Here is a 25959-nt window from a genome sequence, read left to right as displayed (position 1 = left end):
GCATTTTTGAGACTACACAGCCCACCCACCTCCCTTCTCTGAACCCTTAATTTTCAGATTGGAGAAAAAACAGAGTCAAGAGAGATGGCATATGCAGCATGATCACCGGGGTCACAGAACTGATTGGTGGAGAGCAGGGAACTTTCAGTCATTCTGGTGCTTTCTTCTAAAGCGCAATTTTCTTCTGGTTGGCCATCAGCTGATGTGAAAACAGAGTGTTTTTTTACCCTAGATGTTGGGGTTTGGGGACTTCCTTTTATATAAAAGCTCTTGAGATTATTTCCCATTTGGTCAGATCAACAGAACACGAAAGTTTCTTCCAGCAAGATTTCTCAAAATCCCCTTAGCTAGAATTTTCTTCTCACTTTTTTTTTTTTTTGAAAAACTGTGTACCTTTTGCACTTAACGAATTATGTTTGTTCAAACAGCAGTGTGCAAACATCTATTGCTTCCAAATTTCAAGCAGAGTAAAATACCAATGATGATCCACTTTGGAATTCCATTAGCAATGGCAGTGAACATTTTGTCAGAACTTTAGAAGCAATACGGAAAAGAAAAATCAGGTTAGCAATTATATAGTTAATATTGTACAAGATGAAAGCCTGCCTTATAAAACCCTGAACGGAGTAAACTCTACTCTACTTTGGAATCTGCCTGCAGGCTGTCTATCCTTTCAAAGTGTTGTGCCTGTTGTCAGTACTGGGATTTTAAATGAAATTTATTACAGGAGCAATAAATATAGTAAGTATGATGAAAATAAGGGTTTATGGAAAAGGGTTTTGATAAGCATTGACTCAACCCATCCTGTTGCTTCAGTCATCTTAGCATCTGAATTCAGAACAAAGGTTTTTAAAGGATTCCCTGAAAACCTAATTATAGCTCTAGCACTAGATTTACAATTGACATGAAGGTCAAGGATGAGCAGTCAGGCTGGGGAGAGCACAGAGTATTCATCACAAGACATGACTAGTCCAGAGGAATCTTGTCAAAAATCTTCAATGTTTGTAATTCAGATGCAAAGAGGAGACATTTCAGAAGGCACTCTGATGCCTGGCCACTATGGAAGAGTCACTGTCAGCAGGGTCTGGTGTCATTGGGTCGGTCTTGTGTCCCGTGCTCTCAATGCACCTGGCTCCTTAGCTCCCTGTGCTGCCGGAATGGCCTTTCAACTTGGGTGTCTGTGCCCATAAAAAGGATGCCATGTGTCGTGACACTTGCTGTTCCAGCACTGAGCAGTGAGTCCTTTTGATGGAGCACTCTCTCTTATTTACCTGGGTGGATGCAGACCTATCAGGGTGGAGGAAGGAAGAGGGGGACGAGCAGGCAGGCTCCTGTGCAGCTTACCTGTTGTCATTTCATCATCCTTGAAAACTCTCAAGTAATAGCCTAAAACTTTCTTTCACATGCTTCCATTGCTCAGGGACTATCGGGGGATGTCATGGGGCCCTGGAGCATATTATTGGAGCAGCAACTCTTGAGTCTTCCTCTGAGCATGTGGGAATGGCAGCCATTTTCACATTTTTGCCTGTGCTCATCTTACCTCCGTTTTCTCCAGGATTGCTCTCAGTGCCAATGTCCCTCCTGCCGCCTTTTTTTTTTTTTTTTAAGGTCTTGCTTGTGGCCTGGACTGGCCTCCCGTGACCCCTTGAGCTTACCCTCAGTGTTCTCCACACTGTGCTAGGACACGAGTTAGCATATCTGCTTCAGCACCATCCTCTGTGTCTGGATGATAGAGGTGGCCGGTAGGCATCCACTAAGGAAAGCTGCATGGGTCAGACCTTGGGCTCTAAGTGAGGAAGAGAAAGTACATTTTCTTTACATTTTACTCCTGATCCTAGGAAACAAAAGCCTTCAACATCTTTTAATACGACATGAAGCTTGACCACATTTAGGTCCACAAGTTTTCATTATCCAGACAAACAAGCTTCAAACTAGCCTGGAATTTGAAAACTAGTGCTCTTTGCCATTTCCTGATAATGCTTAATAAGTTTCATTGCCGTCTTTATATTATTAATTCTAAAAAGTAAAGTGTATTCATTCTAAAAAATAAGAGAAACAAATCCTTTTTTCATATTCCTCTCTTTGTTTATAAATCTGATGTAAATGGAAGCATGTTTGACTGTATTTTATTCTTTTTATTTGTACTTGCTTTGCCATTTTGATCTCCTTAGAAGTTGAATCATATTTTTGGAATGAAATAGTCATAGACTTTTTTATCATTAGCTTTTTTACTATTTAATTTAGAATAAGAATAGGATGATAAAATTAGATACAAGGGGCCTCTATGTGTCATCAAGTAACCTAGTCTACTTTTGGTAACAAAAATAAATTCTCTTTAAATAATTGCCAGCTCATTTTGAACCAGCTTTGTTCTGATGAATGGCCCTCAGTCTGTGTGTGGAGCGTGAGAAACTCATCTCTCCCTTGCCACGTTCTTCCCAACAATTAAAATTTTCCTTTTCTTAAATTCATTCCATTGCTCCTAATTTTGACCTTGTAATTACAGTCTGATTATATCCCCTCATCTTTCCTCTGCCCCCTTGGTGTTCACCATTCATTCATTTATTTAGGCACTGGAGATTGAACCTAGGGGCAGTCTACCACCGAAGGGCATCCCAAACCCTTTTTATTCTTTATTTTATAACAGGGTCTCACTGAGTTACCCAGGCTGGCCTTAAAGCTGCCATCCTCCTGCCTCAGCCTCCCAGGTGGTTAGGATGACAGGCATGCGCCACCATGCCCTGCTTCCTTCATTTATCTTTAGTGTGCCTCCTATTCGCTTCCGAAGCCCTGCTCACCTTTTCCCTCTCTAGGCTTATACTTGGGGATGTCAGCATGAGAGAGAGGCTTCTCCGACCATCTCAACCAACTGCTTCTCCATAGTTTTTTCTTTTGTCTTAAGAGAATCTTTACCTAGGGAAGAGAATTGTTATCAGAGGAGTTGGAGGGCTGTAATGTAGCTGACTTTCTGCCATGCTTGTGGGTTTGGTGCCAGCCCCTGCTAACTGCGAGATCCAGGTTAGTGCCACACCTGAAGCCGTGAATGATGCCTGTACCCAACATTACCCTCTTAATGTGCTCAGGAAGGTACTTATTTGGGCTTTTCTCTCTCCTTGTTTCATTTGTTTTGTCCCCACTTAACTGTAGGTTCTTTAACTTATTTGCTGTTCTAAGACTGGGGACGGTGGGCACATTGGCGCTGAGAGCTAGGACTCAGACCCCCTGGGGCTTTGAAAATGACAAGCAAGATCAGCCAGTCTCCTGCTGGTCCCCTCGGGAACTGTTTCCAGTGTTCTGACATCGTTAAATACTGTCTTCATCCATTTATTAGTCTTTTTCCTCCAGTAAAAATAAAACATTTTATTTGACCACCACAGTATGCAACGCGGTAGAGAAGAAAAAGCGATATCCTACAGAAATGTTGACACTTATCCCTTAAGTTTATGGTAGAGCCAAGTGGTTCCTAGGCCTGCAGTCAACCCACCCTTCTGAAGTTCATGCCTGTAGGAATTGTGGGGCCCTGTGTTATACAGAAGAGCTAGAGAGTGAACAGAACCAGCTTGAAGCCACCAGGGTTCCCTTAAGATCGGAGGCCATATGCTGACACTGAGTCTCTTTCACGTGCCACACAGAGGTTATCTAAAGATGGAACAGAGCCTTGAGAAGCTTACTAATTGGTGGGGAAACATCAGCATAAACAGATCATTTCAAAGGATTATTAAGTGCCCCAGTGTAGAGAGGAGGAGGACCCCTGAGGACTCCTGAGTGGCAAGTTTTCCCAGAGGAAGACAGAGCCTTGGTAGAGGCTCCCTGATTTCCATTTGGCACAGCCTCTGCTCATAGAGGGCACAGGCCCTGCAAATTCTGCTTCAGCTCCCTGTCCTTGCCACCCATAACTATCACATGCCTAGAATGTATGAGCTTTCAATGAGCAAGAAAATCTGTTCCTCTTGACATCTTTGGGTGTGGGTAAGGAAAAGAATAAATGTTCCATGCTAAGCATATTGTAAAGCTGTGAATGTGTCATGAAGGAGGAAGTTTCAGGAGTGTGATTTCTTCATGTTTACAAAATGAACAAGTGACTCAGATCTATTGTACACATTCACAGGCACTGTGTCCTAAACTGATCCTGATTTTAAAGTCATGTGTCTTTCTTTTCATGGGGATAGGGAGGTTTTCAGTGAGAAAAGAAGCCAGGGAGGCTGAGAGAAGATGCTAATTCCAGGGCATTGCATTGAGGGGCCTGTTATTGGGCTCTCATTCTTTAGCTCCTCCCTCCCTCTTTGTCTGTCATTTATTTCTGCCTTCCAGTCAGCAGGAATTTTTCTCTTTGGGGTATGTTTTCTGTTAGGCTAACTTCAGACAACTCTGAACTAGAAACAGATGTCTGCGCAGCCCCAAGCATCTGTGGATCCATTAGTTTGGGAAGCCCTGCCCTGATTGGCTCTGAGCACTTGGCCACGCTGTGGAGCTGAGCTACATTTTGGGTGGCTTCATTGACATTGTGTTGACAGGATTGTTAAGCCTCACTAGATTTGGACCCTCATGCTTTGACCTTTTTTAATTTCTTCCATATTGAATATACTTTGGGAATTGTCCTCCTGGTTTTTTTTTTTTTTTAAGTGCCACCATAAAAATAAACTTAAACTAGTTTATCAAAAAATTAGTCTTGATATTCTTTATCAAATATATACAAAAAGGAAAAATAAGCATGTTTAATTAATACTAAAAATCCATGGCATTTTGTAATTAGTATGCTAAGTAAACCCTACAGAGTAACATATTTAACATACCTGATTAAACCTGGAGTTTAGGAGTCATGAGAGTCTGTCTGGTTTTTGTTTTGTATTTTCTGTTTGTTTTGGTACTAGAGATAGAACTTCGGGTGCTCTTCCACTGAGCTACATCCCGGCCCATTTTATTTTATTGTATTTTATTTTATTGAGAGAGGGTCTCACTAAGTTGCTCAAGTTGGCCTCAAACTTGTAATCCTCCTGCCTCAGCTTCTAAAATAGCTGGGATTACAGGCATGTGCCACTGCAACCAGTATTATGACAGTCTCGGGACAGCAGTGGATGCGACAAATGTGACTAATTCTTCCACCAGCTTTGTGACTTCCTCCTTCACTGCACTTTTTCCCAAAATAAACACCTTCAGTGGCTCTTTACCTTTTATCCTTTGAGGATTAAAGTTCGTCATTTATTTTAAGATTTACTGAACAAATGGTGATAGTAGGGCTAGCTTTATTCTGTTATTTGTCTCACTTTCTATACATTGCTCTGTTCAGAGCTCCAAAATTAGAAGAGACAGAAAATATTTAGGAAATCAGAGAAATTTGAAATTAGGATAATAATTTAGGATAATACATCTAGAGAGTATCAGGAATTGAAATAGTGCCATTGTTCCTGTCTTACCCAAAAGTAAAATGTTGCAGTTTTAAAGTTGAGCAATTATAAATCTTAAAGTTCCTTTTTTAAACATTATCATCTCTGGACTTGATTTCATCATTTGTTTCAGTTTGACAAATGGAATAAAAATATCCATCCATTCAAAACTCCAAAACTTTCAGAAATTGTCCCTGATTCCTCTCCTGCCAGTTCTCATGTCACTTGGACATAATAGACTGCAACATTTTGTCTTATTTTTTGTTAGTCTTTTTCCTGTAAACCATGTTTAAGATTAATCATATTACATATATAGTTTTAATCTCATCTTTTCACTTCATATTTTAATTATTTCCCCATGTTAAAGACTGTTTCTAATAACAAATTTTGCAAGTGATGATGTTCTTCTCTCAAATTCAAACCCACAATCTGGGGAAGGTAGAGAAGCAAAATGATGATTATAAGATATACAGAAGGTCTTCTGGAGGCTGAAGGAAGGTCTGTCAGATATCTAGTTTTCTCCAATGATTAGTATCCAGTGTTTATTATAAAAACTGCCATAATTGAATACCACTACAGTTATACTCTGCCATACGTTAGTAAAGTCAACAAACTTAAAACAATTTATACATTTTTGAAAATCAATCATTATACATTCCTGTAAGTATAGATGGTTTTGCAGCAAGGGAGTAGAATCGGATATTATCTAAAGACATAATGCAGAGTTGTTTATTTCTTGAATATGACCTCTGTCACCCTGTTTTTGGGCAATTTGCTTTTGTCCAGAAGAAGAATAGAGAATTACTGTGGCATGGCCTGTAGAGCATCATATGGCTCTTTGTCTGGAAAATTAGTTATTAGATCAAGAACTAGGCCATCTCCTTCTAAAGTATTTGCCTTTGAAACAGTCTTGTTCATCGTCCACATCTGATTGTAATCAGTCTGTAGATAGTAGTGTCCACTGCATCCTCTGGTTTTCAACAGCCATTCTCTGTACATTAACTGAGTTCCTGCACTAGGTCTTCTTCTTGGAAAACATGAAGATGAATGAGCAGAGTTACCTCCCTTAAGGAACCCACAATCTGGGGAAGGTAGAGAAGCAAAGTGATGATTATAGCATGTACAGAAGGTCCTCTGGAGGCTGAAGGAAGAGGCACCTCTATTTTGGTGCTTCATAGAGGGAATACTTGAACTGAGTCTTGCAGGGTGGCCAGGGGTCACTAGGGGAAGGAGAGCAGGTACAGAATAGTGTGGCCAACTTGGGTGAAGTGTAATGAGTTTGGGATAGGTAGAGGGCATGGGATTGAGATGGATAGCCATAGGAAATGGGGATTCCCTGGGCCACTAATGAAGATTCACATTGTCATACCAGAGAACATGGTTTTAGAAAGATGACTAGGTGGAGTTGAAAGAAATAGATTGGGGAGACAGAGCCAAATAAAGAACTTTGTACAATAATCCAAGCAGGAAATTCTGGAGGCTCAAGTTAGGATAGCAGCCTTGAGGCTAGAGGAGGACACAGAGTCAAGGTAGTTTAGAGACAGAGCAGACAGGGGATAGGAGGAGTTGCATATATGGTCCTGGGAACCTGGACAGGCAGTATTTCCAGCCCTCTAAAATAAGAAAAGATGGGCTGGGGATATGGCTCCTTGGTAGAGTGTTTGCCTTGCATGCACAAGGCCCTACTTTCAATCCCTACCACCATAAATAAATAAATAAGAAACGATAAGAAGATGAGCCCAAAGGAGATGTCTTACCTTCAGTCTTGGCTTATTTCTAACGTTACTGTAAATCTACATAATTGAAGTTGTAGCCCGTCTTAATGGCTAATCAAACTTTTCCTGTGATGTGTTTTTTTCTAGTTAATTGCCCAGAACAAGAAATAGGATGTTGGGCTGGGGCTGTAGCTCAGTGATAGAGCAGTTGCCTAGTACTTGAGGAACTGGATTTGATCCTCAGCACCACATTAAAAAAATTAAATAGTAGTAGTAGTAATATTATAATAAATAAAGGTTAATTTTTAAAAAAAAGAAAGAAATAGGATATGTGTATAAATGTCCTGCTTTTACTTAGTGACCTCCTGGAAATAGCTATTAAACCTTCTCTTTTCAGTACTGAGTTTGAGGATATTTTAAGTATTCGTTGGCTTGAAATGGAAATTGTATGACCAGAATTCAGCTTAATGAGTTGAAGTCTCACTGAATGCACTAGGTTTTGGATATTTTTTAAAAACTCATATTTTGAAAGGTGGAGACAAATTAATACGTGATATCAGCTGAGGACAAAGGATATGTCTAAAACCATAGTGGATTGGCTAACGAGGGCAGGATCGTTTATTAGGGCACATCTTATTGAAAGGTGAGCTCGTTTCCAGGAAATAATCTGAAACTCTACAGTTTACTTCAGTTTCTTTTCAAGATCTTCAGAAGAGTGTTTTGAAAACGCTAGGGAAGAAAAAACAGCACAATGAAGACGCTGCTAGTGCCATGTCAGGTGGCCATGCCTGGGCTAATTTAGGCCTTCCTGTCACCTGGGGCATGGAGGGCTCATCCCATGAAGAGTCGCAGCCCAGGTCAGCCCATTGGTTTCTCTCCAGCTGATTCTTTAGCACATCACTTTTATTTACTATGTTGCAGGTGTCCGCTGTATGTTAGCCCTGTGGGAATTCAGGGGATAGTGTTAGTCATCATAATGATCGCACTGAGGTTGGTGGCTATTTGCCAACCATCATTCTAAGAACTTTTCATATATTTACTTGTTTAATTCTCATACAGCAACACGGAGCCCCATTATTGCCTCCATTTTACAGCTGAGAAGATTGAGGCAAAGAAAGGTGGGATACCTTGCCTAAGAGCACCTAGTTCATAAAGTTGAAGGATGAGTCCAAGCAGGCTGTTTCCAATTCTGTGATCTTAAGTACCGTAATTCTCACTGCGGAGACATCCTTGCCTCTTCTCATCACACCTCCTGGGATAGCCTGGCTCGTCATCGTCCTCCTGCACTCATTGCCTCACCCCCAGGGATACGTTTACACATTGCACAAAAAACTTAAGTTCTGTGTCACTCCTTGCACAGGATGTGTTTGTCTCTCTGGCCAGGCTCAATCTTAGTCCTCTGGCATTTGGTGCAATGCTTGGCACAGAGCAAGTGCTCAGTGAAGGAACACATGAGGCTTATCTGCAAGGAGCCTTCAGTGCATCTGAAAAGGAAGTTTCATTCAGTGAGACAATTGAGTAATGGGGAAGTTTGAGCTAAAAGAGCGTGGTCTAGGAAGGAGATGGGCTGTGGGAAGTGGGTTGGGTTGGGTTGGACAAAAGTACCTTTTCCAAGTACATAGCATCCAAGGTGAGAGTAAAGTTGCTGAGGGAAGAGGAGGAGGAGGAGGAACATTGATCAGAGTGTTGACCTGAGCTGGGGCTGAAGGAAGGGCTCACATTTAAGAAGGGAGCAGAGTTATATCAGAAAATCCAGGTCAAAGGGTTCTCCTTCTGCACCTAGGTAAGACAGCAGCTTTCCAGAGGACTGACGGTTTTATTAGGACCTTCTTTCCACCATGTCATATGTATGCGCAGCCCTCACAAGACCACTTTGCTTGGAATATGTTCTGTATCCTGTCCTATGGGACTTAGCTCCCTTAGCTTTGTATGTTTGCCAATAACAAATACAATACCTAGCATATATTAGAGGTAAAAATTTAACAGCAGCAACAATTTATAATTACAGAAGTCTGTAACATTAATTAAGCGAATATATGTATGCAGTAAATAACCTTCATTGGATTTTTATGTTCTGGCCACTTTTCTGATTCATTGTACCAACTGAGCCTCTGATAACTGAATTTGTGTGTGTCGGGGGGTTGGGGAGCTGGGGACAGAACCAAACCCCCAATACACACATATCAGGCAAGTGCTTTCCCACTGAACTACATCCTGGCATGCTATAGTAAACACTTTTGTTCAATGTTGATTGGTTGGATTTTGCCAGCATGTGAGGGTTGTAACCATTTAGGAAATCTTTGATGGTGCAAGCCCTTTCTGAATGTGATCTGCATCTTAATTCTGCAAAAGCTGTTCTCACAAGCAGTCTTAGTTGGTGCCAGGAAGTATTGGGAACTAGTATTCAGTTCCCTCCAGAAGGGAAGTGATAACTTGACCCAAGCAAGCAACTGGCACTCAGAAGAAGCCACCAATCTTCTCATTTCCCGGGAAGAAATGAAGATTGAGAGCTAGACACCCAGGAGTACCACAGTGTGGCCTTCAGTGCAACACACACACACACACACACACAATCTTCATTCCAACCAAAGGGGCTGAACCTATTGCCATCCTTCCACTTGAGCTCTAAGAGGAGTCCATGGTGGGGGTGCTGGTAGCCTTGCTATAAGCTGCTGGGTAAGAGAAATGAGCCAGGAGTTGGCTCAGACACATACTTACTCACTAGAACTAAAAACTTATTGGAATCAATGTACTATGCATATTCGGGTGGCCTCAAACCTTCCGTGTACCAACTCATTCTTTCCGGATATGTTGTTCCAAAATAGTGCAAGTAAAATAATCTGGGCAGTCTAATAAGCATTTTAAGTAGGCAACAAATGTTTGTATAGTACTTTCTTCATATGCTAGTGCTTTTCAAAAGAAAAGTGCTTTTAGAAAAATATTCAAGCTTAATTGAAAAAGCACAGAGCAATCAATTTTTATTCCCAGCTGGCATAAAACCTTCTAACTGGTAGCCAAACTTGGGATGCCTGAAGACAGACAAGTGACTAATGCTAGGGCTGTGTGTGGCCAGAACCAAATGTATTTTCTGACCACAAGACCATGTCTGGATTCTCCTTTGTAATTACCACACAGCCTACTGTAATTGTAAAACTTATATTTACTTCCTGCCTTGGACATGTAATTCAGGGTCCAAGGTTGCACCCCAAACTACAGTGAAATGCTCTGTTATTTGACTATAACTTATAAAATCATTGTGTGAGAGTGTGTATGTGTGTTTGTGTTGCCACGTCGGTTAAATATGCTGGGTAGAACCTTGTTAAAAATAGGCCCTCTCCTGCCTTGTTGGATGAAGTTCTTTACTAATCAAATGTTTATTGAACACCTAGTTCTATCTGCCAGGAACTATTTTAGACTCTAGGAAACATGAGTGAGCAAGACCTCGAAGGCACTGCTTTCCTGGAAGAGACAAGGGAGCAGAGCAGGGGGGAGGAAGGCAGGCAAACAAGAAAGTAGCACTTGCAATAGTGCTCTGCAGAGAGCCACCACAGAGCGGGAGGGAAAGTCTGGGTGCTTCTTTAGCCTTGGACATCAGACAAGGCCTCTCGAGAGAGGTGACATTTAAACTGACATTTTAAAGAGAGAAAAAAAAAAAAGAAGGAGTAGGAAGAGCAAGAGCAGGAAAATGAACATTCCGGGCAGATTAGTGTAAAGAGCCAAACACAGGAAGAGGCTTGACCTGTTCCAGAAACAGAAGCCAGAGTGACTTGAGCACGGCGAGTGAAGGGGACTGGTCAGATAGAAATATGGTTTAGAACTGGAGTTGGAGGAACTCGCCAAGGGTTAGATGTGGGTAATGAAAGGGAATGAAAGCTTTGGCTTTCAGCAGCTAAGTCACTAGCAGCATAACTGACTGACCACTAATCCACATCTTGGGGTCCAGTAAGTGCCCTCACTGCCACCGCCACCTATGCTGCACCGGGCCATGTTGTTGACTTTAGGGAAAAAGATACTACTTCAAGCATTTCCGTGACATCTTCCTTCTAGTGTTCATTTTATGACATCAAGAAAAAGTCATGTTTAAGTTACCTAACCCCTGCCCTGCTGCCCTCCCAGGAGTACTATAAATGTTTGTTTTGTCCAGACTCCTCTTCATAGTGGCACCTGGACCCTGGGCCCAAGCATCTGGCTTTAAGTTGTGGGCCTGTGACCTGTCTTTCAGGAGTTGACAGCTGGCATACGCTTCTAACAGTGTATCTTGTTCGTGTATATATATATATATACATGGTTGTCAGTCAGTATCCATGGGGAATTGGTTCCAGGACCCCCGTGGGTACCAAAATCAGCAGTTTTTTATATAAAATGGTATAGTATTTGCATATAGCCTACCTCCCATAGATTTTTAAATCATCTCTAGATTATTTAAATACCTAATATAATGTAGATATTATGTAAATACTTATGTTAAGGAACAATAACAAGGAAAACATCTGTACATGTTCAGTACAGACACAGTTTTTAATGAATATTTTGGATCTTTAGTTGGTTAAATCCATGGATGCAGAACCCTAGGATATGGAGGGCCAACTGTAGAAAATAATATGACTATTATTTACAATAAAAATTTTTATGATCTCGTTAATAAACATTGAACTAATTTAATCCAATTATTTATTTATTGTTTTCTACATTTGCCTTAAAAATATCATGAGGCTTAAGTTTCTTTGTTAACACAATAGGAATAACAGAAGAGTCATTATTTATGGGTATGTTGTGAAAATGAAATTAAATACTCTGTATGCAGAGCTTAGCACAGTAGCTGCTCTGTGATCTTCAGTAAACTTGAGTTATTATTTTTATTAATGAAATAATAATTTGGTGCCGGAGCTACTCTCAGAACCAGTGCACTGATTTTAGTTTTCAAATGGACCAGTCCAGGAACATTGAACAGCACGCTGACTTACTAAATACCTTGCATGACTTCAGACAAGACCTGCAGTTTCTTTGGATCTGAATTTCCTAAATTAAATGAGAGACCTAGGATAGATAACCTAGGTTTTAAAACTTCTGTGGTTGTAGTAGATGGTTTCTGTTTTTCTCTCCTGTCTTGCTTTTACCATGCTTATCACAGAGTTTTGTCAGTGATACCTATTGTGAGATGTGACCTTTTGTTAGCACATTGTAGAATCCTAACGTTAATATCACTTTCTATAAATACAGACTAGGGGTGAGGAAATGCTATCCTTTCCAGAAGTTTAGCTATTGAAAATCCTTCTCCTTTTAGGCTCTCAGTCTGTGGCCATTACTCACTGTTGGCAATCTGCCCCGTCTCACTTCCGTTACCTTTTTCTTTCATGGTCTCTGATGCTGGAAGCCACCTACAGTTTTGAAGTTCCCCACTCAGCCTTCCCTGGTGGTTGGCATTACATTTGAGTTCGGCTTTCTCGCTTCCTCTACCTTTTGAAATTTAAAAATAGAAAATAACCAACAAACCCTCCGTCTTTCACATCAGCTGCACTCTATTATACATCTAACAGATTTTCCGGTGAATTCCACAGTGTACCATTTATAGTCAGAAATCTGCCATCAGTTCACAATAAACCCTGTAAGAAATTGACAAAGAGCTACTTTTATTTTGACTATCAAGCATAAAATCAGAAATGGGAGGTAGCAACCCATAGGAGAAGGCTTTGAAAAGTGAATCCAAGAAACAGAATAGCTCCTAGCCTATTTTCTCCTTACCTGTCCAACTTCCCTGAGCCATTGGGTTGATAAAAAGACTCTTTCAAACTGTTACTCTTGCACTGTGGATGGGTCTGGGAAAGCATGAGACCCTGCATGGGAGTGAGCAATATTTTCAGAAACTCTACCTCACATGGCAGCAAATATGCTAGAATATGGCACCTTCTGTTTAAAATATATAATTTTTGTCTGACAACTTTTTGAAAATATTTTTACAGGTTTTGTTTAAAATAGATTGGCTACAAATAACTGAGATTTAACCAGGCACGGAGGCACATACCTATAATCCTAGCTACTTAGGATGTTAAGGCAAATTCAAGGCCAGCTTGGGCAACTTAACAAGACCTTGTCTTAAAAATTAAAAAAGACTGTAGATAAGGCTCAGTGGTAGAGTAACCCTGGATTCAGTCCCCATTACCATAAAAAGAAAAAAACAATTTAATATATAATTATTAGTTTTTCAGCAATTATCTCAGCATAGTTGGGAATTTTTATTAAGTTAAAAATTGAATCCAGTCTACACACTGCTTCCAAATGAATATTTTTAACCAAATCAATAATTAGTGAAGTTAACATTACATTTAGTAGATTTTTAACACTAATTTTAATTGTATAGCTATTCTATTTTGACTAAAGGATTGAGTATCCCTTATCTGAAATGCCTGGAACTAGATTTAGATTTCTGATTTTGTAATATTTGTGTAGACTATCCTGTTGAGCACATCTCTAATCCAAAAACCCCAAATCCCAGATGCTTCAAAATCCAAAACTTGGAGATGGGGGCATTATTTTCATTCTCAAAAAATTCACACTTCAGATTTCTGGTTGAAGGATGCTCAAACCAAAAGTGGATTCCAAGGTCCTAGGCATTTTTAGAAGGCACCAGGTAGAAGGCCCCAGGCATCACACAGTAATGCCCCATGGTTAAAAATGCTCTGCTTGGGAAGATGTTCTCCTTCAAAAGCCATTTTGGGGGACATTCAAGCTGACATTCAAATAGCAATAGTCTACTAACAGGAGAAACCCCTACAAAAGGCAGGGGAGTTGGAAGCAGAATCCTTGGCTTCCAGTCACCAGTTCACTGGATGACCTGTACCAAGAGCACCAAGGTCCTTGTCCTTCTGCCCCCAGTAGTATCTTTCCAGAGAGACACTCCTAGTTGGGGACCTAAAGCCAGTTCAGTGGAGCTGAAAGGTTTACAAACCATCTGAACCAGTGGCAAGAACTTCCCTTCCACATATTAACAGGGAAGCCATTTTTATGTCTGATTATTTTATGTCGGTATTAAGAGGAAAATAAGTAAGGGAGGAAAATGGAGAAAGAAAGAAGGAAGAAAGAATACACCATCAACAAATGTCAAGTATAGGTTGAGCGTCCCTTATTCCAAATTCTTGGGACCAGGAGTGTTTTAGATTTGAGATTTTTTTTTTCAATTTTGAAATATCTGCATATATCTAATGAGATAACTTGGGGATTTATGTTCCATATACACCTTATACACATAACCTGAAAGTAATTTTATACAATATTTTAAATAATTCTACACGTACAATGAAGTGTCACAGTAGAATTTTCCATTTGTGGTGTCATGTGTTTAAAAAATTGTGGATTTTGGAGCATTTGGGTTTTAGATTAGGAACACTCAACTTGTATCCCTTCTTCTGAAGGAAGAGCTTTATGTTCAATCTCATTCTACTCTCTAGAAGTCATCTGTCATCTATTTTTTCCTCAGCAAGGGACAAGTATGATGTAATGAGCAAGGATTTCAGAAGCAGATAGTGCCATGTTCAAAGTCAGCCCTGCCACTCATTGCTCAGCCGTCTCAGATGTGCTCCAGGGACCTGGGGTTCCAAGAGCCCATCCAGGAGTCCACCATATCAGATCAGCTTACATTTGCAGTATAATACTTTTAATTGTTTTATTGATAGCTATGTTACCAAGTAATGGATTTGTTACTATTGTTCTTAAATGAAGTAATAATTTCTTTTTAAATTCTTCAGTCTCAATATCTAATGTGATAGATATTAATAAATATAATGCACATGAAAAGAGTTCTTTAAGGACCTCAATAGCATTGAAAAGTACAAAAGGATTTAAACCTACAACCCCAAAGTTTAAGAACCTCAGCACCATCAGTCAGTGCCATTTTTTGATTATTTCCTTGAGTTGAGAGCCACATGCTTTACCTCTTCTCATCTTTGAACCAAAACTACAAGCTTTAACCCAGGCTGCTTTGCTTGCCCAGGGTCTCTCTCAGCTAGATGTGGGACAGTTAAGCCGGTCCTCTGACTCTGAGGTCAGACCTTCCTGATTCCCAGGCAGTGTGTACTTACAAATAATTCTCTGAACTTTGAAAATGCTTTTTTATTGCTCTGAGCCTCAGTTTCCATATCAAAATTGGACAGAATCAGGTCCCCTGCAGGGTTCTCTTTAGAGCAGAGTCACATGCATCCAGGGGCCTGTACTGTTGGACTAATTCCAGATAGGACCCTAGAGACTACTGGCCTTCACTCTTCCCTTCCTTCCTCTCTCTCTGGCATGAAACTGTGCCAAGGAGGCTCATCGACTCCCCTTCTTCCTCTAGATGGTCTACAAGCAGACAGAGAGGTCGAGGGAACAGAAGGAGTTGATGAAGATATGATTGTGACCCAGAGTCAGACCAACTTCATCTGCCCCATTACACAGGTAGGCTTCCTCCTTCCTCCCCTGAAAGAAAGAGCACTTAACTTCACAGAGCCTGAAAGCTTCCTGTTTGCTCTCTGATTTGATATCACATTTGGAGTTGGGGAGGAGACGGGAAGAGAAAAGTGATGAAGGCTAAAGAGATTTGGGGCTGGGAAGAGTTTCCTGTTAATTGTGCCCTTAAGGATCTGGGAATGAAGTCATGGCCCTAGGGTTCGGTGACATTAGTGTCACTGTCTCCTTGCATTTCCTTATCTAAAGCCTAATAATCATCTAAAGCCATGAGAATGGGAAGTTGAAACATACACACCCTGGGACTAGGGGGAAAAGCCACTGGCAGTTGATCACTATCATTCCTGAAAGCCTAATGTCTCCTTGATTACAGTTGGAAATGAAGAAGCCAGTGAAAAATAAAGTGTGTGGCCACACCTACGAAGAGGAAGCCATTGTCCGCATGATTGAGTCCAAGCACAAACGGAAGAAAAAGGCCTGGTGAGTGGATGTGGGAGAGGAAGTGGAGGCTTCCCTAGTGGTCATCCGTCAGGGGCGGTGTGGGGTGTCCGTCAGGGGCGGTGTGTCCTGCTGGGGAAGAGCTCCTCGCCCATCTCCTGCATCACTTCACCTCCTCAGTACTGTAAACATGGAAGCTAGCTTTCAGGAAGGACAACCCCGGGGAAGATTAGTAATCAGCTCAGGAAGAAGCCATGGTGTGGTACTTCAGCCACACCCCAAAACCCAAGTAAAAGAGTCAGATCAAATTTTAATCATTGGATAACAGGATTCTCATGAATTTGCACTGTTAAAAAAAAGTAGCCTGAGGAGAATAAAGGAGAACCATGACACAGAGTTCTCTCTTGGCATGGACACTTGCACAAATAGGAAGGAATGGTACTTTTTTTTTTTCCTGTAGTATAGATAATTTGTTCTAAAAAATATATGTCAACATTCTAAGAATTCATATCTTATGGTCTTGATGATTAAGATTTAATTGTTTGGGAAAACTTTCATATATTTAATTACTTAAATAACTTCCCAAAAGATTTCAGTAAATTCATGGATAACTAACCAATGAGATTTCTTTCTTTTTTTTTTTTTAAACTGGAAGTTTTGTGGAAACATCCCTTTTCTCCCCATCCCCCCACCCCCACAACCTGGGGGCCACAGACCATTCCTGTAAGGGGGTCTTAGTGAGACGTGCTGGCTTTGACTTTGACTCTGTTTGGTGCTCTTATCACTGACTTGTGCAGGGGCTGCAGTGGCAGGTGTGAGCAGCTCTCACTAGGCGTCTGATAACAGTTGCTTTGAAGTGTGGTCTGCTGCTCCACCACCCAGAAATCTGCTGGTCCAAACCACAACTTGGAATTCCCCAGGACTCTTCACCCGGGTGTGGACTTAGTGATAGGGCATTGGAGACTGGAACTATCCTGATGGTCATTTAATCAAGTAATTTACAATATCTATTCTAGAATAATAGTTTTGTATCCTAATGGTCGCAAAACATAGACTGTTAGTGCATTTTTAACTGTTTTCATTTCCTCCTTATGGTTGAAATGTCATATTTCCCTAGTGAACCTGTCACTTTCTTTTCTGAGTATAGTTTTCTTTGTTTCTAGACTTCCAAGTCTCCATCTCCTTCTAACTTTTTTCCTGTGTTCCTTCTCCGGCAAGCAAAAAATGTCAACATAATAGCTAAGAATAGATTCTCCTGGTTAGTTTGATCTGATACCTCTTCCTTCTTACAGTTGATGGTATTCTCTAGGGTCAGGCTTGGAAAGGGCAAGGACTGGCACAGCACATTTCTCACCACTAGCCCCAGCTGCATCGCAGAGACACCACTGCAATTAGATGGATCCTCTTAGGTACATACTTTGACTTTCTAGTGTCCTTTGCCTTTATTTATTTATTTATTGCAGATGACATTTACAAGCACTTAAGTAACATCATTTAGAAAAGTTTTTTCTGTCATATTTTTTTGAGTGTCTGACACTCTGCAAATTCTCATAGTCTAATAATAACAACTGAGTCTAAGTGGAAGAACCCTACAGATTTACAAAGAAGGTATTTTTTACTGGTCCTTGAGAAATGAGAATTCCAGAGAATGGTGAAGGAGAATCTTCTAGCCACTTTCATGATTTCACTAGTTCCCTCATCTCTAAATTGTTGATTATAGTTGTAACTGTCTCATTGGCATATTTGGAAATTGAATAAGATACAGGGAAAGTAGTTAAGGGACTTGGGAGATGGTGAGATGAGACTCAGTAAACATTATCCCGCTGCCACCATCCTCCAGCTTTAACTGCCTACACCGTCTGCAACTGCGCCGGTCTTATTACTCTGTAGGCATGGGAGACTGCAGAGCTTTCAGGGAGTAAGATAAACCAAGCTAGAGGAAGTTACCCCAAAAGATTAAAGAGGATGAATGTGAGAAACTCAGGGTGCTTTTGCAGTAAATTACATCATAAAGAATGAGCTCACAGATGGAGGCAAGGATCATGGTGTGTGTAAGAGCATGCTTTCATCTCTAATCTGGGTACCCACACGGATGGTAGTTACAGGAACATGTTTAGAAGTGATTACAAGAGACTATTTTGGTTATGCTAAGTTTGAGGTATCAGGAATACAACCATTTGGAAATGTCCAGGAGGTATAGGAAATGTGGGGTTGGAACTTGGTAGAAGACTCTGAGCCGGCGATGGTGAGATTATATAGAGAAGTCAAACCCACTCATTTGTCATCAGAGACAGCCCTGGAGTAGATGCAGTCACCAGTGGAGAGCCAGCAAGATTCCCTCAGCCCTGTTGCAGATCCTGATATCAACCTGAAAACAGCATTGTTAGTCAACAACAGCATCAATCAGATGAAGATGATCCAGCAAAGCAGACTAAACATTCACCAACAAACAGGAGGAAAATAGAATGCTGGGTACCATGGGAGCCAGTGGGAAGAGCAGGCAGGTCCTCAATTCCAGGCACATTTGGCAGCAGATTAGAATCCAAGGCCTGTTCACCACTTACTCCAGAGGTTTCTGATTCAGCACAAACTGGTGTCATTTCCCATGATACATGTTAGATGAGCAGCACCAGATTCCCTTTGTTTAAAAATGTCTGTGACACATCCAGTTTGAGAAATCTCTTCTTCCTCCTGGATTGTTGTAATTGTGTTTGGTTGGGCTGGAGTTATAGGTCATTGAGTTACCAGGCACTGTCTGGACCCCCCTGAGCATGCTCAGACCTAGGACGTGCTCTCTCCAAGTACAGTAGTTAGAACAATTTCCTAAAATATATCTTAATCCTAAGACTATCATCTTACAAATAAGGCTGTCGTATGACTTTCATGTGAATATTTCTAATTTTATCACAGTCATTGTTTTGCTTTCTTGATGAACAGTAGCTACAGTTAACACACAGTCATATCTCAGAACACATAAAACCAGATCAAAAGGAGTAGAAATGTGGGTTCAACTGTGTTTACCAGAAAGCCATCGGACCTTTCGACCTCAGCTTCTTCAGCTATGAAGCAGGAATGAACATCACTTCAGAGTTCTAGGGAACCCAGGAATGGTCAGGAGGTCTATCTGGACCAGCACAGCTCGGCAGTAGAAAATCACAGCACTGGGCTGGGGATGTGGCTCAAGCGGTAACGCGCTTGCCTGGCATGTGTGGAGCGCTGGGTTCGATCCTCAGCACCACCTAAAAAATAAATAAATAAATAAAAATTAAAGATGTTGTGTCCACTGAAAACTGAAAAATAAACATTAAAAAATTCTCTCTCTCTCTCTCTCTCTCTCTCTCTCTCTCTCTCTCTCTAAAAAAAAAAAAAAAATGGAAAGGAAGAAAAGAAAATCACAGCACTTTGAGAAAGCTCTTTTTTGGAGTCCAGAGTGCTAAACAAATAGCTGTAGGGTCAGCGAGGCCCACAGTGTTAGCTCTTGTGGCTTATCTCACTGCTTTGTGACACATTATCTGAGACTTGGATGTAGCATGGAGTTTCTCTCTGTGTTTAGGTATGACAGGAATCCATCCCACTCACATTTCCAGAGGCATCTAGAGACCTTCCTCCTGGGGCTTGGAATTCTCGGGACCTAGATTCAAGAACTCAGAAGACTCAGGCTCTTGTGCTCTTGAACTGATGTTCAGGCTGAGGTTCCTCGAAGCCTAGTGGGACCCCTAAGGGCCAGTCGCCTTTGTTCATCAGACCCGGATGCTGGCTCCATGCCAGGGAATGCCATGCCCTTCTATGACCCAGGTTCAGGACCAGCCTCTCCTTCGAGGCTTGTATGTCTGACTCCTAAAGACAGTGGTGCAGGCGGAAGGCGGGTGTCACCACACCTACCTAACTGCTCACCGACATGTCATGGGGATTAGGGCCTAATGCCTACACTGAGTTTCTCCAGAGCAGGAGTGCCCTGATTCAGTACCATGGCATTGTGGCCTTTTGTTGTGTTTAGTTTAAAAACTTGTGTTTGTTTCTTCGGGTGGGGTAGGAAGCAAGGCTCTCCCTGGCTTCTGCGTCAGCCTCCCTCCAGGAAGTCTCCCTGGTTAGGCACATTCATGCACCCCAGGTTATACCACCTGGTCAGTGGGGAGCAGCAGCCAAGGGACGGGGCAAGAGCTGCTCATGATAGGGCCTGGAGGGAATGCCGAGTGGCCCCTGAGGCTTAGTGGTCCTCGTTTCTCACAGCGACCCGTGCTCAGGCACAGAAGAAAGTCATTTGCCAGAGAGTGGAGCCCAGGTCTCTGTCACTCTAGGTTGTTTTCTGTTTTTGTTTTGTTTTTGGGAGTTTTTGTTTGTTTGATTTTTTTTTTTTTTTTTTTGTCATTAGACCATCTGGCTCCCCTTGGGGGTGCTATTTGCCTCCTGCTACTGTCCCCAGAGCCTGTCCCCTAAGTGAGCTCAAACCTCTTTCCTTGACACAGGTCTCTGTGGGCTCCCACCCACTGAAGCGAACAGAGGGGTGCTGTTGTGCCGAGGAGTGGTGTTAACTCTAGCCACGTTCTCAGAACGTCCTCAGTTACTGACCAGCACCACTGATGTCATCAGGAAGTCCTCCCCACCTCACTCTCCACTTCCCTGTCCCCAGCTTATTCACCGTCTGCTGCTGGAGTTAGACTTGGCTCTCCGTGGCGGAGGTGGGAGGCCTGGCAGGCGATGCTCGCTTGGTGGGCAGATTGAAGGAGAGTTATCCCTGTGACCTTTCCGGCCCTGGAAGTTGTTAGGAGAACTTCCTCTTCTGAACTCTCCCTAGTACCTGTATCTTCCTCATAGTCTCGACTGCTTGCTTTCATATTTGGAGAAATAATTCCCTTTGAGACTTCAGAGTTCAGGGAGTCGGGGCTTAAACTGTACATTCCTCAAGCCTTAGCTTAATGCAAGCCAGATCCACAGAGTGCTGCCTGCCTGGGCCAAGGCAGCCTGGGCCCCTTCCTGTCACATCTTTCTACAACTGTCATTCGACACATGTTCCTGACTGTACAGGGCACATTTTCGTATTTTAAAAGATTATCAGACACATGATTATTATTCATTACATTGATGAATGTCCCTCTGACTTAAAGACTCCTTGTCCAGAGACCAGGACCAAGAAAACCTTTCTCTCGTATTTTGCTGTTGGACTTTCTGCCACTAGATAACTTAGAGCTCAGGGCCACCTTCCTGCCTCTTCTCATTGCTGTCTTTCCTCTTTACTTGTTTTCAGTCATACTGGGGCTTCTTGGAGAACTGCTGCTGGCGTGACTGAGCCTGGGTGGCACCTCACAGCTGTCTGGTGAAGCCTGCACAGCGCTGTCCCTAGAGAAGCTAATGAGCATGTGCCCTGGGTACATGCGAGATGTGGATGGGCCAGGAACTTGAAAACTTCTTTGAAGAATGATGATCAGGGAACGTGACCGTCATAGGAGACAGAGAAGGGAATGAACTTTAGAGAGCACCATGTTACCTGTCACCCTGTGAAACGGGGACTCCACACAGTTTACATCAGGGCAACAGAGGCCCGAGGGGGGGAGCAAATCTGCCGTGTTCTGCCCTCACAACTGTGCTGGCTCCTCCCTTAGGCCTCTCTAGGAATATGGGGAGGAAGGTTTTGGACGGCCAGCCAGGAGGTAGCTGGACATTTCTGGTTTTGTCTACCAACAAAGACAGGAACAAAATGGTAGAGTCCAGGCCTAGGTCAGCTGACTCCAAACACCGGGCCCTTGACCCTACCCAAATCTGGCTCCCAGTGAGAAGAAATGGGGTGACTTCATCCAACCCCCCACCTTTGCAGAAGGCCCCATCTAAACCAAGCGGGCTTTGCATCCACTGCTTCCTGGATGACTCATGCTGCTCTCCTCAGCCACAGGCCTCCCAAAGGTCCTGGGAGCCTCGTGGGCATGCAGAGCGGCACAGAGAGTCAAGACTTGGTTCCGTCCCCAGGCTGTTCCCCCGTTATTCCTGTTGCAGTGAAGGGCACACCAAGGTGCCCACCTGCCCACCTCTCCTTTCCCCTACACTCCACCTGCTGCCACCATCAGCCACACTGCCCTTGGCTCCTCCTGGGGATGGGACACCCCACTATTCTCCTTTCTGCTCCACTCTTGCCCATGGACCTGTGTTCTCCTTTAAGCAGCCGGGGTAAAGTTTTCTAAATAGAAACTAAGTCACATCCCTCCCCTGTCTGAAAAGCCTCCAGGGTTTTCTCTTCCTACTTAAAATAAGCCCAAAGCCCCACGGGTCCCCTGACGTCACCTCCCAGGCCCCCCCTTGTCTGGTTGCTTCAGTGACCCAGGCCTTACTCTCACTGAGAGCATCCAGCAGGCCTCCTTGGCTCGCTCAAGAGCAGTCTGGAGAGGCTGCCTGGCTCCATCCCGGGACAGCCAGCCCCAACGCACTGTCCCCTGGACCTCCCTTGACCTCGCTTCATTGCCTCTTGCACTTAGCGCCACCTGAACTTGGGGCATTTGTTTGGTCACTTAGTGATTGTCTGTCCCTCCCATTAGAAGGGAAGGCAAGAGCCCCGCTGGCACGTTGCTGGTGTCCCTAGCCCCTGGACAGGATCTGGCTCGGGTGGGTCCTCAGTGAAGAATTAAGTGAGCATTCATCAGTGTGATTTTTAACATGTTCTCACTTTTTTTTTTTTTTAATACTTGAATGTGAAAGTTTCTGCTTAAGGCATCAGAGTCCAGGGGACTGACTTGATTTTCTTTCTCCCTTACAGTTGCCCCAAAATTGGCTGCAGCCACACGGATATAAGAATGTCTGATCTCATCCCGGATGAAGCACTGAGAAGGGCGATTGAGAGCCACAACAAGAAGAAGTACCGCCAGCCTGAGTAGGAAGGATCCCCTTGCCACGGGGAGTCAGCAGCCCGCCCCGCCCCCGCCAGCCACGCGAAGGATACTTGTCAGAGCAGCTCAGGACTGGCTGCTCCGCATACTTGGTTTGGGTTAAAACTTGATGGTTTAAGTGAAATCCAAGGCATTTTTTCAAGTTACATAATAAAAATGCAAGCACATTACATTGTTTATTTTTAAGTGTTTTATCATTTGAAATAAAACTTGTATTACCTGTCGCATGTCCTGTCTGCACACCTCCTGATATAAATTGTTCCAAAGTTACAGGTTTTTCTATTTCTTATAAATCAGAATGACTTTTATAATTGTTTTTACTGATACTTGAATGAAAAAAAAAAGAAATTCCCTAATTGAAAAGTCTTTTTTATAAGTTTAGTAAATGATAGCATTCAGTCACAAGCAAAACCAGTTTACTTTCCTGTTACGACTTTGTATAATTGACAGTTCTGAATCTGTAAGTGCTTTTATTTGTCCTGTCTTTCCTGAATGGCGTCATTCTCTGGTAACAGGCTCACCAGGGCCACAATGATTGATTCCATGGTGGGAATCACTGCAGCCTGCATGGTCTAAAGTGTTGGCTGCAGCAAGCATACCCTGGCTGCTCGGGGCTCTGCTGGGTGCTCTCTGCAAGTGCCCCAGTCCAGGGGTCCCCGGAGCCTCACTGTAAAGTAAAGACGCTCAGGAGATGCTGGCCCAGGCCCTGTGGCCCCAAGAGTATGAGCACTAGGACCTTTAGATTGGGTGTCTTGAATGACATTCTGGTTGCATGAAAAGCACTAATCTGTTGTCCGCCTTAATGAACTTTTATCAACCAGACTATTGAATTAAATCCAGTGAAGCGTACCCTCAAGGCACCAGGAAACCATGAATAGCTAACGATGGCTGACGCTTACTGAGAGCTTGCTGTGTACCAGGTGCTAGTCAGAGCACTTTACATATAACTGACTTCTGTGAGCTTCACAGCCTGAAGAGAGAGGTACTTCATCTTGTCCACTTTGTGGATGAGGAAAACAGGCACAGAGAAGTAAAGTAATCTGGGGAAAGTCGCCAACCTAGGATGTGGATAAGCTGGCACCAGCGCTTCAGTCGCCTCGCCCCAGGTCTTCATCCTTAACTCCATGCTCTCCTTCTCCCAGTTGATTTATTTAGGATCTAAAAATATATTCAGAGCTCACATTTAAAAGCCAAAGCTTTTACAAATAAACGTGTGCAAAAATAAGTCTAACTGAAATGAAGGAAATAACTGGGCTTGGCGACTACACGGCAGTGAAGGCCGTGAAAAATTAACACATATTTGAGTTAAAGCATGATTCAACATGGCAGAATTAATTTTGGAAACATTTTCATGACATTCACTTGCCTACAAAGTGATTTTGAGTTTCCTAACATGCTTTATCTGAATCAGGCTTTCCTGAGGAAACGGTGATGTTGAGGCCAGAACAAACATACTTTTCATGGAATGTGGTTCTTTTGTGAAATACTGTTTCCTAAACAGATAGGGACATGCACAAATGCTTGCCCAATGTTCGATTTGCATTTTCCCAATTCTTTCTAAAGAGAATCCTGGTATATTGCAGTGAATACCAATACCGGTTAGAAAAATGCAAAATAACACCATTCCACTGTGGGAAAGATACGGTGTTTGTATCCTATGAAATTTTTTCTTCTTTAGTTTTCAGAAACTGTTTTATAAATTTGTCTAGCCAATTAAAGGATTTGAAGTTTTGTATAAAGTTTATTTTCATTTTTAAACGTTTTATGATTTGATTGTTATTATCAATCTGGCATATTTATTAAATTTTTTACAGGAGTTTTCAACAAAAGTGGAACTTTTTCTTCAAATGAAATCATAGCTCTCTAACTTAAAAATCCAACACATAAGACAGCTTAAAGAGGAGGTAGGCTTCCTTCTCCCCTTGGCCCACACAGTCCCAGAGTCCCATGAGGGACATTTGAAAACCACTCATTGCAGCTAAATAATGTTCCAGATACAACTGACGTGACGCTTGGACACTTGTGTAGACGTGGCATTTTTTTAATAATAGTTTTTTTAAGCAGCTTTCAACTTTTTAAGTTTAAAACATTGCCACAGACTCCAGAAGATCATTTCTCTCACCTTGGAAAACTCCCGACGTGGAGTGTCCTGCTGGAAACACCTATGGTGAGTACCGCTTCCAGGCAGACACTCCCTGACCAGGACAGAGGAAACCTGCAGGACTGAGGGCCCAAGGCCGGCATGAACTGACGACTGGCCAGGGCATCTCACTGCTTCACGCAAGCCAGTCCTCCCCACGGCCCCAGGAGGTAGCTGCTATTACCTCATTTTACAGATGGGGAAACCAAGGCTGAGTCATCAAGTCCTTTGCCAGTGTCACATGCTTGTACATGGTCAAGCCTGTATGGGAACCGATCAGCAGGCTGCACTGGCCCATGGCTCTGTCCAGGGCCCTAGCAGGCAGTACATGACCAGCGGGCCAGCACTTCTGCCCATCCCCCTTAGTGCTGTGACTGACATGTCCCGGGCCTCAGGCTCCAGTCATCCCCACATTTAGTACAGCTGGGGTTCCACCTGCCCCGGTTCTCACTGCAGACACCACCAAGTCCAGGCCTCCCTCCTTGCCCTGCTCTGAGACTGACCAGCCTTCCAGCTGGTCTCCTAACTGACCTTGCCCCTCCCCTGTTAGTCGGCTAGGACTCTGCCTGGGTGACTTCACAGCACACCCCGAAACCCCGCGTCCCTGTAGATTGAAGTTCTGGCCTGGCGTTCAGGATTGAACCACAGGGCAGCACCCCTCCTCTCTCTCCAACACTCCCCTCTTCTCCCAGCATCCACCCATTATGGCAGGGCTTCCCTGGAGAGACACTTGCTCTCCTTCACGGGCCTGACAATCACGGGCTTGGACAACCCATCTCCACGGGGCTCCGGTTTTCACAACAACTAGGACACTTGGACACCTCTGTAAGGTTTTTTTTTTTAAAAAAAAAAAAAAAAAAGCTTTAAGATTCTGTCATATGTTCAACTAATAGGTCCTGTGGGAAGTATGTGGCCCTTTTGAAGGAAATAGGCTGACATAGAAATTAATATATTTGAGCCAAATGGGTACATTG

The 25959-nt window shown here is 42.8% G+C and overlaps 1 protein-coding gene across 2 annotated transcripts in view; it reads left to right on the top strand.

Annotated features, from left to right (window-relative positions):
- The window catches only part of Nsmce2 (NSE2 SUMO ligase component of SMC5/6 complex), a 223133-nt gene extending 200064 nt beyond the window's left edge, over positions 1–23069 (top strand). For both annotated transcript variants that reach the window (XM_026407137.2, XM_026407134.2), the window contains 3 exons: positions 15426–15526; positions 15909–16015; positions 22716–23069. In XM_026407137.2, the coding sequence (XP_026262922.1) occupies positions 15426–15526; positions 15909–16015; positions 22716–22833 (326 nt within the window). In that variant the 3' untranslated portion in view covers positions 22834–23069. The remainder of the gene's footprint in view (positions 1–15425; positions 15527–15908; positions 16016–22715) is intronic.
- Positions 23070–25959: the final 2890 nt, after the last annotated feature.

This window comes from Urocitellus parryii, chromosome 7 (genome assembly GCF_045843805.1).
Source record: "Urocitellus parryii isolate mUroPar1 chromosome 7, mUroPar1.hap1, whole genome shotgun sequence".
In the NCBI taxonomy this organism is placed as follows: domain Eukaryota; kingdom Metazoa; phylum Chordata; class Mammalia; order Rodentia; family Sciuridae; genus Urocitellus; species Urocitellus parryii.
Note: the sequence above shows the minus strand (reverse complement) of the source record. Positions and strands in the feature narration are given on the sequence as shown.